General features: G+C 49.0%; 1 protein-coding gene across 22 annotated transcripts in view; it reads right to left on the bottom strand.

Moving 5' to 3' along the window:
- The window catches only part of TRRAP (transformation/transcription domain associated protein), a 113,065-nt gene that overhangs the window by 32,396 nt on the left and 63,456 nt on the right, over window positions 1–17,213 (bottom strand). For all 22 annotated transcript variants that reach the window (XM_082712679.1, XM_082712681.1, XM_082712699.1 and 19 more), the window contains 12 exons: window positions 16,425–16,571; window positions 14,948–15,161; window positions 14,067–14,192; window positions 12,073–12,219; window positions 11,169–11,368; window positions 10,373–10,494; window positions 9,828–10,041; window positions 7,489–7,668; window positions 4,798–4,944; window positions 1,295–1,414; window positions 807–1,094; window positions 507–644 (listed from right to left, as the gene is read on the bottom strand). In XM_082712679.1, coding sequence (XP_082568805.1) covers window positions 507–644; window positions 807–1,094; window positions 1,295–1,414; window positions 4,798–4,944; window positions 7,489–7,668; window positions 9,828–10,041; window positions 10,373–10,494; window positions 11,169–11,368; window positions 12,073–12,219; window positions 14,067–14,192; window positions 14,948–15,161; window positions 16,425–16,571 — 2,043 coding nt within the window. The remainder of the gene's footprint in view (window positions 1–506; window positions 645–806; window positions 1,095–1,294; window positions 1,415–4,797; window positions 4,945–7,488; window positions 7,669–9,827; window positions 10,042–10,372; window positions 10,495–11,168; window positions 11,369–12,072; window positions 12,220–14,066; window positions 14,193–14,947; window positions 15,162–16,424; window positions 16,572–17,213) is intronic.

Genomic DNA, 17,213 nt, shown 5'->3' with positions numbered 1-17,213 from the left:
TGCTCGCACACGGAACAGAGTGGCACGTAACACCCCACAGAACGGACAGAGTGGAGACTGCCTAGCCCCGGGATGCAGCTCTCCGTCCTTCAGTAAGGACAGAATAGGCCACAGCTCATGCCCGTGCTTCTAGAGTTTGGGGGCTGAGAACCATATCCTGGGACGGGGCCACACTTCAATGAAAGGACAGACACGAGAATTAACGTTTAAACACAAACTACAATCTATCTGCCATTTCCGACAGGACCACTGAGTGCAGATAAAAAACATCCACGTTAGCAACTAATGGTAAAGGCTTCACGACCGAGTTTCAAAAATGTTCGTGTCATATAACGTAGGTTTCTCTTACACTAGAGACTTCAATCAAAGAGCCTTTCTATGTAGGGTAAACACTGGAAATAAATCAGTGAAGTTATCTAACGTGAACTCCGACTTGAGATCATTAGAAACGGCCTCTCCTTAGCCATGTGGCCCGGCCACGTCACTGGACACGGGACGGCGGCTACCTGCTCGAAGAATCCGTGCTGCTCGTAAGCAATGGCCGTCGCCGTCTCCGAATACTTGCAACGCTTCTGCCACAAACCAGCCCACATATCTTCCTCTTGTAACAGAGAGTACAGTTCGGCCAGGGAATCCAGTATCTCCTGAAAACACAGCGTGGATTCTTGAGTGCTCGGGACAAAAACGTTTTCTTCCCAATAAGGCAACTTCACTGTGCTGCCATTTAAAATCACTGGGGAGAGGATTCCCGAGGCAGGGAGGACCCTGGTAGGGACGACGGGACCGGGAAGAGGAGGCGGCCTCACCTGCTGAGGCGGAGTTATGCTCTCCTGCTCATAAAATTCCGTTGTTTGCTTCGGCTTAATCTGCAGGCTCAGACCTTTTTCAAAAGCCTGGTGCTCAAGCATCAATGTGGAGCGGAACCAAAGGTTGTGCGTCTTCCCCAAGTACTTCAGCACGCAGGGCCGGATGGGAATCGGGGGGACGCACTGGGACATGGCCTCCACGAAGCAGTTGAGGGCGCTGGGTTGACAGTCCCGCTGCACCTGGTGGCTGCCGCTGCACAGGAACGGGCTGATCTCACCAGCCAGAGCCTGAAACCCAAGAGCACGTCATGTCTCCACTCAAAACGCGGCCTCACACTCACGCAGCATCTGGCAGCATTCTGGAGAACGCACCGTCAGATAAAGGCCAGCGGTCTCCTCGCCCCGTGAAACTTAATAAGGTGATTCAGAGATGTTTATCAACTGCTAAAACTACGTCTTCCAAAACGGGATTTAAAACATATACTCACGTGCTGCTGTCTGTCAGACAGAATTTTCCACAATCTGGGGAAAAGCTGGACCCACGTCTTCTCTGCCAGTGTCGTGGAGATGTGACACAGCTGGACAAAGGCGCTGAGCAGGGCTCCCGTCTACAGAAAGAACAGAGAGTCGTGGAGCCACGTGGGAGCCCACGTGTCCACACACAGGACACTCCCGACCCGTGCTTCGGCGGACGCTCCTCCACTTCCGCACTTGCGGAGACTGAGCAAGTGTCAGGTCAGAGCAAAAACACAGATTCGGAGCACTCACAGTGTGCCTAGCAGCCAGCTTCCTGCCTACATTTTTTAACGTTCAAGGGCATTTTCTAACCTCGTCTGCGAGGTACGAGCTCCACGCTGATGTGGAGTGAGGACGGGAGGCACGGGGGGCCAGCCAAACGAGGCCGCTGGCGACGCAGAAGAGGAAAGGGGAGGAGCACACGCGTGGGAGGTGAGTCACTGGCCAAGAAACACAGTTCTGAAGAATAGATCAAGAAGTGAGAGGTCTCGGCAGCTGACGGCGGGGGACAGGCGGACAGGGAGCGAGCGGCCTGGCCTGGAATGGGCCAACCCCGCGAAAGGGGCCAGGGTTGGAAACGAAGGGCCCCAAAAGGGAACCAAATCCACAGCTGCCTCTGACTCTGTCCATAGCTTTGCTGTGTCTCAAAGTCTGAATTAGCTGCCAGGATTCCTTATGAACAGGCAGGTTTCTAGGCAGCTTGAAGCCACTGTGCCCATAGGACCTGCCTCCCCACGGAGTTGGGGGTTCAAAGATGGAGAATTCATGATTATGCTTTCCTTTCTCTGACTGCAAACCCAAGAAAAGAAATCACCCTCAGATTCATGTCTAACCGAAAATGCAAAAAGCAAAGGCAGAAATATTTCAGGGAAAATGCTTCAGTGAAGGATGCTCCTGGCTGGTGCTCAGGCCGCCCCGTGAACCTGGATAACCCCATGTGGCGGCTCCGTCCTCCCCAGCCAGCGTGTCGGCAACCTTCCGGCCCGGGTCATTTAGCAGAGGCCGAAACACTGAAGGGCCACAAGCAGTCACAGACCGGCCGATGAAAATGCTCGTCTCGGGGCGCCTGGGTGGCTCAGTGGGTTAAGCCACTGCCTTCGGCTCAGGTCATGATCCCAGGGTCCTGGGATCGAGCCCTGCATTGGGCTCTCTGCTCCGCAGGGAGCCTGCTTCCCCCCTCTCTCTTTGCCTGCCTCTCTGCCTACTTGTGATCTCCACTCTCTGTCAAATAAATAAATAAAATCTTAAAAAAAAAATGCTCATCTCGAGCACAGGTCGGGGATTCTACAGGCTCCTGGCTTGTCCTCATTCTCCTGCGACCACAGGGAGAGGTGAAAGGTGTGGGCTCTGTGGCAGCCCTCAGCGCCAGGGAGACAGAGAGGGGACACTGTGGCGGAGACAGGGAGGGGACACTTGCTTCAACAGATTTCCCACCTCGAGTAAGATGGGTCAGTTCTGGGAGCAGAGACCCACAACAGAGACAAGATCAGGCTTGCCCGGTTTTAGGAAAGACCTGTTCAATGCCCCCTAGTCCCTCCAGACTTAGAAACAAAGAACCTGGAGGCGCCCGCTGGCCCCTGACCACTTCACAGGTAGAAGAGCTTCAGGAATGAAAATGTCAGGGAGGAACTGACTTGCAAATGCAGGGACTTATAACCCTACTTTGCTCTGCAAAAACCAGCTTCCATACACACATGATATAATAACAGGAACACTCCTGCCATCTGCAACGATGTGGATGAACCAAAGGGTATTACGCTGAGGGAAATAAGTCAATCAGAGAATGAGAATTATCATATAATCTCACTGATATGTGGAATTTAAGAAACAAAACAGAGGATCATAGAGGAAGAGAGGAAAAAATAAGATGAAACCAGAGAGGGAGACACACCATGAGAGACTCAATCACAGGAAACAAACTGAGGGTTGCTGGAGGGGAGGGAGGTGGGGGGGGGTCACTGGCTGATGGACAGTGATGGCATGTGATGTAATAAGCACTGCGTGTTATAGGATAAGGCATAAATCACAGGTCTGTTCCTCTGAAACCAGTAATATAGTATATGTTAATTATCTGAATTTAATTAAAAAAATGTTTAAATGGGATTGGACCATCAAAAAGGAAAAAAAATGTGAAGACCACCGCCATGCCCTCTAACTCCCTAAGCCTCCCCGCTGCTTCCCTGTTCCCCAGAGCACTCACCACCTGACAGAGTACATACTGATTTTACTTCTTTCCGTTTACTCCTTGCCCCCACTAGAACCCAAGCCCCACGAGCGATGGCTACCCTTGTCTGTTTCCTTCGATTGTCTAGCACGGCTAAAATGTACTCTGACTGATCTTCCCCAACGAGATGATCATCAAGCTTATGCCAAGGCTCCCAGTAAGGCAGGATCTACATGGCAACTCATCCTGATGACTGTTAGCCAAGAAAGGCCTTCAGGTTTGGGGGCAGTGATCCATCATCCCACCTTCTGGCAGTGATGAGAGCAGGGACAGGGGCCTAGTAAGGTCTTCCGGTTGTGAACAAGAGACCCTTACATGGTCGTGTAAGAACACTCTGCTTCCAGTTCCGTGCAACAGGAGACCGAGTTTTGAATGTTTCTCCACACACAAATAGCACAACTACCACTCAGAAGTTCAAAGGCTGATTTAATGCATAAACTCAGGATCGATCACTAGAGACGTTTAAATGCAGAAACTATCTGTAATAGGTAGCTTCCCTCTAATTTTTTCACCTAACTCAAGGTATAAATGGAATCATCACTGTTTCTTTGTAATACACATCAAAAGCAACTTGTTTATGGAGCCTTAACTTTTTAAAGATTTTATTGGAGAGAGAGAGTATAAACGGGGGTCACGGCCAGAGTGTGAAGCAGGCTCCCCACTGAGCAGGGAGCCCAAGGCAGAGCTCGATCCGAGGACCCTGAGATCATGACCTGGGCTGAAGGCAGATGCTAAACAACTGAGCCACCTAGGCAACCCTAGATTTTTAGTCTTTAAAATTAGCATACCTACAATTAATCTCAGACTTTGTAGGAGTGGGAGTTTCTACCTGGCTAAATCTCAAAACAGATGCTTCTGGGGAACTTCTCCCTGCACAGAGGGGTGGACTCCACTCACCATGTTACCCTATTCTCATTTTCTCCTTTTTGATTGCATCTGAAAAATAATCCAGCCATGTCTCATCGTGGATTTGGTAAACCATTTTTCCATTTCTTTCAAGGGGTAGCAGTGGGAAAATTAACTTTTTCTTATTTTCTCCTGTGAGATATTGTAAGTTCTTTCTAAAATCTTTTGCACAGAATAACCTCTCCAGAGTCTCACACAACTATAACGGCGTCAATTGAGAAATGAAAGAAAGTTAACTGTAATTTGTAGAAGACGACTTCACACTGCTGTGGAGTAGCCTTGCCTGAGGAGTCAACATCTTTAGGAGAAAGAAGCGGCACCATCCCCCCGAACCCGCACACAGACCTTTACTTCTCGGAGAGTATCGAGGAATTTGTCGTGTCTGTTGGTTAACATGTGCAGCTGGTTCCCAATGTCCTTCTCAGAAAGCTCTTTGGTTTTGGGCGTGCTGGTCTGGTCTCCAGGAGCCAGCTCGATATCAATCTCTACATCCTGCAAGACAAAACACGAACGGGTAAAACCAAAAGGTCAAATGATTACAGGAAATCCAACAAACACAACTCTTACAAACTTGTTACTTTTTGCAAGTCAAACTTTAGTCTGTTTCCTGGAAGTTTGTAATTATTTAAATAATCTGGAGTTCCAGAAAAAACAACAAGCAGATTAACTGGACCAGATCTCTCTTTAAGTGACGCTATGGAAAAGAAAAAAAAAAAGAAAAAGAAAAAAACCAAAAACACTATGAAAAGGTCACTGTTTTGCTCTCCTGTTCAGATTGTGGGAAGCAGAATGAAAGCACGAACTTCAAGCAGCAATAATAAGAAAGACTGTAGAAGATTCTAAGGAATCAGAGCCTGCCATTCCTCCGTGCAGGAGGGCTGCCTGGCTGCCTTGCTCGTCCAGAGTAAGAATACTGTCAGGGCCACGGTGTGGAACTTGCTGACACAGTGGTTTATAGGACCCATTCCCAGAAAGTAACAAACCTTATTTCTGTGGGAAGCTTCTGAGAAGTCACAGCCAAAATCCTGTCATCGAACCAGCCTCCAAGCCAAATTACTGACCATTTGGGATATGCCCATGAAAAAGCAGACGAGTCACATCCAAGTTGGTAATTTGTTCACACAGAATGACGGAAGGAAACGATTATCACTACATGATCTAGTGTTTAGCAACAGAGAAGAAAATTCTAATTCTCTCTCTTTTTAAAAGATTTTATTTATTTGACGGAGAGAAAGATCACAAGTAGGCAGAGAGGCAGGCAGAGAAAGAGTGGGGAAGCAGGCTCCCTGCTGAGCAGAGAGCCTGATGCAGGGCTCGATCCCAGGACTCTGAGATCATGACCTGAGCCAAAGGCAGAGGCTTAACCCACTGAGCCACCCAGGTGCCCCATCTAATTCTTATTTATTAATAAAACGAGTAGATATTCCACATCCAGGAGAGGGATCAAACTATTCCTTTTAAAGCAAAGAGGGTGCCTCCTCCTTCAAAACTAGCTGCTCTGCTTTTTAAGATTTTATTTCTTTTAGAGAGGAAGAGAGAGTGTGCAGGTGCACCTGCTCAGTAGGAGTGGGGTGCAAAAGGGCAGGGGAGGAGACTCCCCGTTGAGTGTGGGGCCTGACGTGGGGGCCTGACGCAGGTCAGTCTTACGACCCTGAGATCAGGATCTGAGCCGAGACCAGGAGTCGAACTCTTGACCAACTGGGCCTTCCAGGTGCCCCAGGGCAGCTGCTTCTAAAACCCAACACTCCAGGAAGAGACTGAGCTTCTAAGAGCCGACCACCTAAAGGAGACAGAGTTTAAAGATCTATGCCTGGGGACAACTGGGTGGCTCAGTTGGTTAAGCAGCTGCCTTTGGCTCAGGTCATGATCCCAGCGTCCTGGGATCGAGTCCCACATTGGGATCCTTGCTCCGCAGGGATCCTGCTTCACCCTCTGACTCTGCCTTCCACTCTGTCTGCCTGTGCTCACTCTCGCTCGCTCTTTCTCTGACAAATAAATAAATAAAATCTTTAAAAAAAAAAAAAAAGATCTATGCCTGGAGCAGCGGCAGCCACTCCTCTCGGAGTGCCGAGGGCCATCAAGATGGGGACATGAGCCCTGAGGGCCAGCTCTGGGCTCCAGGGCTGCCCCTGCTGGGACCAGGTGGAGATTCGGGAGGTCTGCAGCAGGCTGCCAGTGGAACCTGCTAGTGCCACAGTGGGCATTCCTCCTCCTCAGGGTAGTGCTAATACAGCATGGGCTACCCTTCACTTGGCGAGAAACATCGCCAACACCAGAACATCCAATACTAAGCAGAACTAATTCATGACAAGGTCAAAATTAAACAGCAACATGAGATGCTTATCAATTCAACCTAAGTGTCCCTCAACGGATGGATGGACAATGAAGACGTCGTGTGGCTACATACAATGGAGTACTATTCAGCCAGAAAAAAGAATGAAATCTTGCCATTTCCAACAACGTGAATGGATCTTGAGGGCATTTTGCTGAGTGAAGTGAGACAAACACAAATACCATATGATCTTACTAGTATGTGGAATCTTATAGGCACAAAAATCTCTTACAGAGCAGATCTGTGCTTGCCAGAGAGATCAGGAATGAGCAGAATGGATACAAACTTCCAGTTATAAAATCAGTCAGTCCTGGGGAGGCCACATCCAGCACGGTGACTACACTTAATAACACTGTACTGCACATCTGTAAGTTGCTAAGAGATAGAGCAGACGTTCTCATTATAAAAAATAATTTCTGTAATTGTGTGATAACAGATGTTGACTAGACTTATCATGGTGACTGTTTAGTAATATATACGAATAAACAAAGAATCATTACGTTGGACACCCGAGTCTAACGTAATTTTTATCAACTGTACCTCGATAAAAAAGGAAGAAAAATCTGACTGATGCAGGTACCACGTTTAGAACTCCGACGTTAGAGACAGAACCTAACCCCAAAATCTAAGGCTGACAGAAAATTCTCCAACAGAAACAGGGATTCTGCCGTGAAAAGGAGGCCCCACGCTATCAGCGGCATTACCTCCTCTTTCGACTCGCTGTTCTCTCGCTCCCGAGGCTCCTGCTTGACATGCGTGACCATGGCGAAGGCCGCTCGGTCGTGGCTGTCGGCCAGGTTGATGACGTTGGTGATGGACGGGAGCATCGCGCCCTGGCAGCTGGTGCCAATGGGAGCGCCCTTCTCACACACCGCCAGGAGCAGCTGAAGAGGGTTGAGAGAGACAAAGAGGAAAAACCCAGGACATTCGCCTGGCATTTGGGGTGCAGGGACCCACGGTGAAGGCCTCGTCCTCTCGACTGGAGCGCACGTGCGGAGGACTCCTAGCCCACAGCTCGGCTGTGTGCTTCTCCCTAGCTTAGATGGAGCCTGAACCTCTCTTCCAGACACCCGTATCAGGGCCTCTGACTCAAAACGTAAGCTCAGGATCTTTCTCCCCTACCAGCCAGGCTTCTCCTGCCATCGACTCCTGCCTGGACTAAGTTCCTGACACATCAACCTTCTCTTCTCAAACCTTCCTCCTCACCCACAGGCGACCTGAGTGCTCTTCTCCCTGTGCTGCACCCCCCAGCCCCCCCGAGGCTTCCCACGGCCCCGAGGGGACAGTGCAGGCTCCTGAGCAGAGCTCACGAGCTCTTCTGTAATGTAACAGTCCCCCCACCACCCCCAGCCAGCATTTTCATGACTCTGCCCCAGGTCCCGAAGTGCTTCGGCACTTCGCTTCTGCCCCTCAGTCTGGCTGCCCCTCGGCCTGGCACTCGTGCATTTTAGGGGCAGATATTTACTGAGCACCCCCTGGTGCTCTGTGAGGCCCTGGATTCGTATGTCAACTTTGTAGGAAGGCGTCCCTGCCCTGGTGGAGCTGAAGGGTCCGAGGGAAGGACAAGACCAAGACCAACACAACAACAGACACAGAGTAAAAAACAAAACAGGCCCCCAACCAAACCAAGACGACACACACTCACTGTGGTAACAAACCCAGAAGACAGACAGCATCAAGGGTGCCCAGTGTCAGCCTGGGTGTCAGGAACGTGGCACGTCTGGGAACACGAGAGGCCTGCGGGGCTGAGACTAAGGAAGGAGGGAGGGGGGGCCAACACAGGGCTGGACAGAGGCGCAAGGGTCTGGTCACGTGGGAGCCAGAAAGACCATATCCCGCAAGCTGGGGTTTGTGCCGGTACCAAGGCAAGGAGGGACATGATCTGCTTTACTGAGGACAATTTTGCCACAATAACAAGACTGGTGGGTAGGCAGGAAAGTGGGGACACTGAGCCAACTGTTCCTCTCACCCTTGTAAGCAGTGATGGTGGCCACGAGAAGGAGGAGGAAGAAAAAAGGGTGAGAAGCAGGCGGGTGGCCTTGACTGGTAACACGCAGTGACGGACCAGACACGCAGAACAAACAAGGGAAGGAATGGCAGATCCCCAGCTGGTGCCCCATGACCTGTCCTTTCTCCGTCCGCTCCAGCATACCTACCGCGCTCAAGGTCGTTTCCATCTGTGTCTCTACGACCTGACCCAGGGCCTGGCACCTAACAGCAACTAAAAGTTCTCTTGAAACAACGATGCATCCATCAGGAACCGCTCATCGTGCGGCCCTTTGCCAAGTCCCCAGCACGTGCTGTACACAGCGCTGTGGAACGCGCACGCGGCACCAACACAAACATGTTAGCAAGTCCTCCCTGTTGCCTGGTATACGAGGTCCCTTTCCCGAAGAGAACTTCACAAGCTTCAGTCTCACTGGACAAAGTGACACAGTGACCTGCTGGTTCCACCTGTCCTGCACCAGGAGACCAGGACCATCCGCCAGCACTGATAATGCACGAGAAGCTGGACGGCCCGGGGTCAACGAAAGACCGTGGATTTCAATCACAAGCAAACAAGAACCCAGGAAGGCTCACTACTGTCCTGTCATCACTGTCGTGGACATCTGACCAGCCACTGGAATGGTCTGACAGGCTTACACAGGCCCGGGTCACCGGCACTCATCACAGAGAAAGCAAAGCCCATGGCTCTGTCAGGCTGCCCTAACTTCCAGCTCTAAGAACGACGGGACCAGACAATCACAGTAAATCACATCCTGAAGGACAGAATTCTGTAGACAGAATTTACAATTTTTAAAGATGAGGAAAAAGGAGTCTTTTAGCTATAAACGATGGAACACTATTCAACTTTCTAAGAACTTCAAATCACCCCTAAAAAAACCCCTTGAGCTGAAAACACAGTTTTAAGTCTTTTTTTCTTCCTAGAAGAGATGAGAGCAGGTTAAGGTGGAGGTTTCCAGTTCCTCTCAGACAGTGCTAACCCTCTCCCTACCCTGGTTTTGGTGCTGGGGCCACAGATGCCAAGCTAAGCCCGTCCTACCTCAATGCACTGCTTAATCCAAAAGTGGTTCCCCATGGCTTCCCAATTCTGCGAACAGGTCACGTAAAGCAGGCGCTCGTACACCCGACGTTTCATAGAGTTGTCGAAAACCTCAAAAAACTTTGCCCTGATCAGAGGCTGGGCACAGCGCAGCCCGGAGAGGAAAGCCGGCTCAAGTTTTGCGGTCAGCTCGCTGCCCGACAGCGTCTCGTCCCTGAAACAGAAGGAGGAAAACGGGGTGAAGAGGGAGGAAATGCAGCAGAGGGAGCCCCCGCAGGCCGCAAGCAAACAGGCAGAGAACCAGCCAGCGCTGACGTTCCGCAACCCCACACCAGAGCCAAGGGCGGATCACGAGGACCGCCCCCCCAGGCCCACGGAACACTTGAGCAGAGGGTGTGCTAATGGCGCACCTAATGTGTGACAGATTTAGTACATACACGCACAGTCAAGCTTCAGCCATCATGAGAAGATTAAATGCCACATCAGTTAGTCAAGGACACACTGTGGACACACACGTGCAGAATTTGGTTTATCGCGGTCATTACCTGTAGACGTAGTTCACGAGGTCTAAAAACTGGGCATTTAACTCGAGGTCTTCTGGAAAGCGCTTTTCTATGTAGGCCATCATTTTCACGAGCAAAATAGACTTCTCCCGGAGCGTAGGTGTCTGTATGAATTGGGTTTTTTTTTTTTTTTTTAAAGAAATGGTCAATTACATCTGCTTGAGAAAAGACAGATTCAAAAGTATTCTAGCCATCTGCTCTATTCTCTCTTAAGCTCCTACAACTCCGTCAGTAAATCTTTGTTTTTAAACAGAAAGATCCTGGGTCTATCTGCAAATAGTTAAAATCAAGACAGCTGTGGATCTAACTTTCTAGAGGTTACAGTTCACTTTGAAGAGAAAGCAACTGAATTAAACAAATTAGACATTTGCAAGCATCCTTCTAAATTCAGTAACAGTCCCTCACTATTAATTTTTGGGGGCTTAACTTTACCCATACAAAGACTAAGAAGTAAGGTTCACTTAACATTTTAATGCAAGTAAAACTACATTAAGAGAAGTGACTACTTATTTCAAGCTTCTACTTAAAATCTGCAAAAAGCACAGTGAGAAAAACTCATCTTAAGGAAAAATACTGTCAAGGCCAACAAAGGGGAGAAAACGTTTGCTGGAAAACTTTCTGGAGAAGAGATGAGAAACCTGTGCTTGAAACACACACACACACACACACACACACACTCACTCTCACTCTCTCTCTCTCTCTCTCTCTCTCTCAATCTCTTTGTCTCTCTGTCTGAGGTGGGGGGCCTGGCCGGGGCATAGCCCCTCTGGCTGCTCACCTGATTGGCCGCCATCGGGGAATTGTTTTTAACCCACTCTTCCACGATTTTCACCACAGCCCGTAGGATCTTGGCATCTGGGGATTTTTCAATTAGGGAGGTCAGGATGGCCTGAATGAAGTTCTTCCTCATCTCCATGCTCATGACGGCCAAGCGCGTCTTCACCAGCTCCAGACTCAGCATCACCAGCTCACCGGTTCCTGTTCACGCGGAGAGAATCACCCCAACAATCCACATGTGTGCAACCCACAGGCGACCACTCTGCATTTCGTGGCACGTCAGGGTCTGCCCATCCCCCCTGCCCCCCCGAATTTTCTCCAGTGAGAGCTCTGGGATTTAAGGTGCTGCCTCACCACTTCCCCGCTACTCTGCCCCGTGAGGGTGGCCTCCTAAGAGCCTCTGCACAGGCAAGGGGACAATGGAGCGGACGGACCAGCATGGGCCACCCAGACCCAGCCAGTCCTGAAGCTGCATTCCCAGCACTTCCGTCCCGAGCTGCCTCTAAGCGGAGCCTAGCACAGCTCCTGCCCACGAGGATGTATCACTCGGGTTCCTGGGGCCCCGTGCTCAGGCCCAGAACCTGCGACTTCACTCTGCGTCAGGCATGACAGCTCTGATTACACAGTTTCACAGCAAAAATCCCGAGACCGTCCTTATTTAGTGGTGAATGTTTCCCGTGAATGTGAAACCACTTAAAATCCCTTCATCCCCACATTCACAGATTTGGAAAGTAATTTGTTTTGAAAACGAGTCTCACTTGGGTTTTACGTGAAATGCTCAGACCCTCTCTGTCAAGAGTAAACAGACAAGGGATTGTGGAAACGCAACAGGAATTCGTGTTCCAGTCAGAGTTCAGTTGGGGTGTTACACGAAGGAGAAGACCCCTAGGGACGCTGGCTGTCACCTGAGGTTGCGTCTGTGCTGCCCGATGCCGCCTGAGGGCTCAGGTGCTCGCGGACCATCTTCTGCAGGGAGCGCATGAAGACCGAGATGAGCCTGTCTATGTAGCTCGGGTTGTTGCTGCAAGCCGACTTGAGGATCATAAGGGTCCCTAAAAGGCAGAAATCTGCTGGTTGGTTGTTTTTTGGGTTATTTTTTTGAGAAAAGCTTTTTTAAAAGGAACAATTAAAAAGTGCTACTTAAAACATTTTAAAATGCGCTAAACAAAAATGTGCTCTTTCTGACAAAATTATGGATGAGCCCCCAAATGTCAATATTCTAAGCTTTTATAAATTCGTAATTCAGGACCAACACCAGGCATGAGAGCCAACTTCGTGCTTTGATGGCAACAACATTCATACCCACAGCTTGGATTTTATCTTTAGGTTATAGTGAAGTATCCTAAGTTTTTAGTCCCATGACATGCTTGGGATAGGGAGGGGTAGGAAGGAAAAAAGAAAATCCTTGAAAAAAAAATATGACTACATGGACATGATAAATATTATAGAATTCAATTTGTACCTGTTCTGTAAAACTAAGATCAATAAAAATGAGCAAAATTGACATGAGAGCACGAACATGGAGTATGTGGGAAAAAAAGGTTTCCTTTTCTAGCTGACATGTTTATGAAAATCCTGACCCTGATCTACACCTTAAATTTTAAGTTTATAGTCAAGGTTCCCATTATACATCAGTAAAAAGGTACTAATTTGCCATTTATAGGTGCCATCACCACAGATTTGGACAATTTCTCAGTAAAGACTGAATGTTATGATCCATCTGATTCTACAACAGGTCACCTCTGACACCTTGTGAGGACAGGTCCATAACTGAGTCCTGGGTTGAGGACAGGGAAGGGAATGGTGTGATCAACTGTCCAGGCACCAGCCCCAGTGCTGCCCCTGGCCTGCTGTCACCTCCTCAAAGGAGGGAGACAGGGCCAATGGTCGTCAGCTCTGCTCAAAGAGAGTCCTCTGGAGAACTAACAAGACGTTTATGGAGAACTAATAAGACGCTTATGCTCTGGAAGCCAGGCTGCAGAGTGATCTACTCTATGATCCCACTTTTAACTAAGTCACAGAAGTATTCACCCATCTGGTTCTAGAATAGGGATAGCCAGCTTGAACACTTAAGGAATCAATTTCAACTACATTGATCTGGCTCCTGAATTTCAGACAGCAAATAGTAAGAGTTTGGAAAACTAATGTATTCACTTTGCAAATTCAAATATAAGTGTTTGCATAACAAAGGCTACCTATAGTATATTTATGTCCTTGTATATAGAAAAAAGACACACGTGTCCAGATGTTAAGAGTAATTGTTACCAAGTAGAGAGATAACTTTTAGTTCCCTTTCCTTGGTACTTAACAAAATTTTATACAATGAATAAGCTTAAAAAAAATTTTTCAGTTGCGACCCCCAAAGTCTAATCCTCCTCGGAGATGTGAGTTTCACAAAAACTAGACTTCTGGGTCTCTCTGGAGACCGAAGTCGTCCAGCTGCCCCGATTACCCGAGAAACCAATTTTCATTTCACCTGGGGCAGCCAGAGCCTCACCAAGCGGACAGGGACAGTTTTCGTCTTGTGAGTGGTTTACTAACAGATGACACACAATGAAAGGTAGCAACTGTCTACATGTGCACACGGCTTTGGCAGCATCTCGTGTTCGAGGCAGAACCACGTGAAAACAGGATCCATGTGATGTGAGACGATTCCCCCCAGTCCAACCCCGCAGCCGAGGCTGAGGTGGGAGGGACTAAGGAAGCACAGACACCGACCGGTCAGGCGGAGGGTGTTCTCCCCCATGTGTACAAGGCCACACACAGATACCCTCAGCACACGTCAGCTCATAGCTCCTCCCGCCATCCCGAGCCTTTCCCAGAAGGAAAGCTCGGACAGAGAGCACAGAGAGCACAAATGGAACGGCTGCCAGAAACACCAGGGCAGACACACACTCACCGAAGAGCTGGGAGGGGTTCGCGTTGGTGGCCTTCTCGTAGTTGGTGAGCCCCTCGTAGATGACTTTCCCGACGGCCGCGTAGAGGCACTCCAACTCTTCGTACTTGGAGGCCACGCTGGAAGTGCCTGAAACAGAAGCGAGAACGTGGGTCCTGTGGTTTGGGTTCTTGGGCCTGTCCGGGCTCCAGGAGGTAGACCTTCCTCACACCAGACACTGAGCTTTAGTTATCTTAGGAACTGGAGCAACTGGCCCGGGCCGGTCTCTCCTGCCGCAGGACGCGTGCTTCTCTGGGCTGCTTCTGACTCGACCAAGGTAAGTGACGTCTTCTCTCCCCAAGCCTTACTGGCACGCTCGAGAGATGCCTATTTATGATACGCCAAAACCTGACCCTGGCAGCTGCTCGACAGCTGACCGAACACGATAACCCAGTTCCCCTTTACTGCCTTAAGGAAATGTCATGTTTGGCTGATGAGAAACAGCATTTCCAAAGCAAGACAGAAAATACTATGTCATGACTGCTTATGCCCACTCTTTTTAAAGAAACGCTGGGGGTGCCTGGGTGGCTCAGTGGGTTAAGCCTCTGCCTTCGGCTCAGGTGATGATCTCAGGGTCCTGGGATCGAGTCCTGCATCGGGCTGTCTCCTCAGTGGGGAGCCTGCTTCCCCCTCTTTCTCTGCCTGCCTCTCTGCCTACTTGTGATCTCTGTTAAATAGATAAACTCTAAAAAAAAAAAAAAAGAAGAAGAAGAAGAAGAAAAGAAACGCTGAATGCAGAGAGAGGGACAATAAAACGCTCTCTACGGGAACCAGAGGAGGAGACCCTCAAGTGACAGGCTCCGTGCCCTCCCGTCCACTCAGGCAGCAGGGCAGGGGTCACCTACTTGGCTCCGTCGGGAAAATGCTCATGAGGCGGGAGAGGAGGCTGTGGACTGCTCGCAGGACCTTGGTGTTCCCGCACGTCATGCACGCGGCGACGCCCCGCTGCAGTGGTTTGAAGCTGCTGAGGATGGCCGGAGACTGGAGGACAGTGAGCAAGAAACTCAGCACTTCCAGCCCCGTGCAAATATTCCCATAGTTGACTTGATTAGGCTGCTCCTGGAATGGAGAACACAGGTCACACACAGACGGCATCACTCCTCTGGTCCAGTCCGTTACAGAAACACAAATCAGGCAAAACTGAAAAATTAAACATCCTTTTAAAAGCTCACGAAAAACACTAAGACTCGATATTAAAGAGTGAGAATCGGGGCGCCTGGCTGGCTCAGTCTGTAGCGCATGTGACTCTCAAGGGTTGTGAGTTCAAGCCCCACGCCGGGTGGAGTGGTTACTTAAAAATAAAATCTTGGGAAAAAAAAAAAATTGAAAATCCCTAAAATTGGTCTAAAAAAGTAATCACTGAATTTCACTTCTCTCATCTTTTTTTACTTAAAACACAAATATCCTTTCAAAAGGAAGTATCTTCGAGATGGCGGATCATGAAATCAATCTAACAGAAGATGCTAGCATTAGTAACAACAGAAAACTGAGTGCACGGTTGTTCCTTCCAACTTCTGTTTCTGTGGTTTGCACATACAGATGCAGACATGGTGGGCTGAGATAAAATCTCCCATTCACTATGGGAACAATGTGGAAGGCTGCTATGAGCTCAGCACACCACATCATGAAAACGTTAGCCTATCACGTGGCAGAGCCATCGCTAATGGCTGAACTTGACTCAACCGTGACTGCGTGAGAGGAAAGTAATTTGACCTTTGAAAAAGAAGAAAGAAATCTGCAGAAAATCCAGAAGTTTACATAAGTTAGAATTGAAGCATGTACTGCACAAAGGCAGCCTGTGAACACATGGTTTTCATAGCACGGAGAATCTTTAGAACCTTTCAAAACCACTGAGGCAATTAGGTCAGTCTTGGCAATGTAAAATAACAAAGGTTTAAAATGGGTCTGCAGCTGCCAGAAATGACAGGATCATGGTTTTTTACAGAAACAAACCAAGTAAAAAACCCACCTAATTAGTTCTAGGAGCTGATTTCTTTGCTACCTGACTTTACAGTGCTCAACAACAAACTGCATTTCCCCTTTAAAAACTCACATTTGTTTTAGAGGTTGACACATAAATCAACTGAAATGGTTTATCCCGATCCAGCCAGGAGGTCAGTTTAAGAAATGAGATCTCAAGAGGCAAGAGAACTATGATGTTTCCAAAGCTCCTTCCTTGGGGCTGGGGGCTCAAACTGATGTTTTAAAATTTTTTCCAGGGAGTGAAACTCCCTCCTTCTCCTTAGCAGCCATGACTGGCTGAGGGAACAGAGGGTTGGAGGTTCAACAGCCCAGGAGCAAGGGACAGACACAGGCACCCACCACACTCATCAACAGCTTGTCGAACCACTGCAGTTTGAGCTCAGACTTGGACCACATGTCTGGTCGCAGGGCGGTCTTCAGGAGAGTCACGCACCGGCGAGACAGCACCTCCCCAGGAGACCCGGCGGTGTTGGTGTTGTCGTTGACCTGGAAATGCACTCAGATTCAAGGCCCCTTCTCACTGTATTCATCTTCCGTGTCACCCGCGCAGCCCAGCTTCCCCTCCCCCGTCCCATCCCCAGCCACCAAATCTCCCGCCTGACTCCACGGGGCCTCCTGTGCTTCGGGGACTCTCTCGAATGGGGCCCTCCTGCTCCCTGGCGGGGCGGGGGGTGGGGCGTGTCAGGTCAGTGGTGATGTGCGCTCATTTGCGTGGTGTATGCATCAGGGGCAGGCAGCTCCCCAGAACAGGGACTGAGCTCCCCGCCATGGACCTCCTGGGCTGTGCCTAGCTCGCCAGAGCACCAAGAAGGGACTGGTTCGATCACTTAGCAGATTCTTCTCAGTACTCTGAAATCCTCACCAGTATGGTGAGACCTGATATTCCATTTAATAATTACACAAACTGAAGATTCCCAGATCCTTAAAAAAAAAAACTACTTAGAAAAATTTCACTTATGATGTTTTTTTGAAAAGGAAAAATAAAGTTTCAGAAATAGATTTCCAGCAAATCCATGAAAATACATACTGACGTGAATAACAAACACAAGTTTTAAAGGCACTGAAATCACTAAATGTCGTATATAATTTATGTACGTTAGATCATCCTAGCAGCACCTTTATGAGACA

Source organism: Mustela nivalis (assembly GCF_964662115.1).
Source record: "Mustela nivalis genome assembly, chromosome: 19".
In the NCBI taxonomy this organism is placed as follows: Eukaryota; Metazoa; Chordata; class Mammalia; order Carnivora; family Mustelidae; genus Mustela; species Mustela nivalis.
The sequence above is the reverse complement of the archived record's forward strand: the minus strand, read 5'-3'. Positions and strand labels throughout refer to the sequence as shown.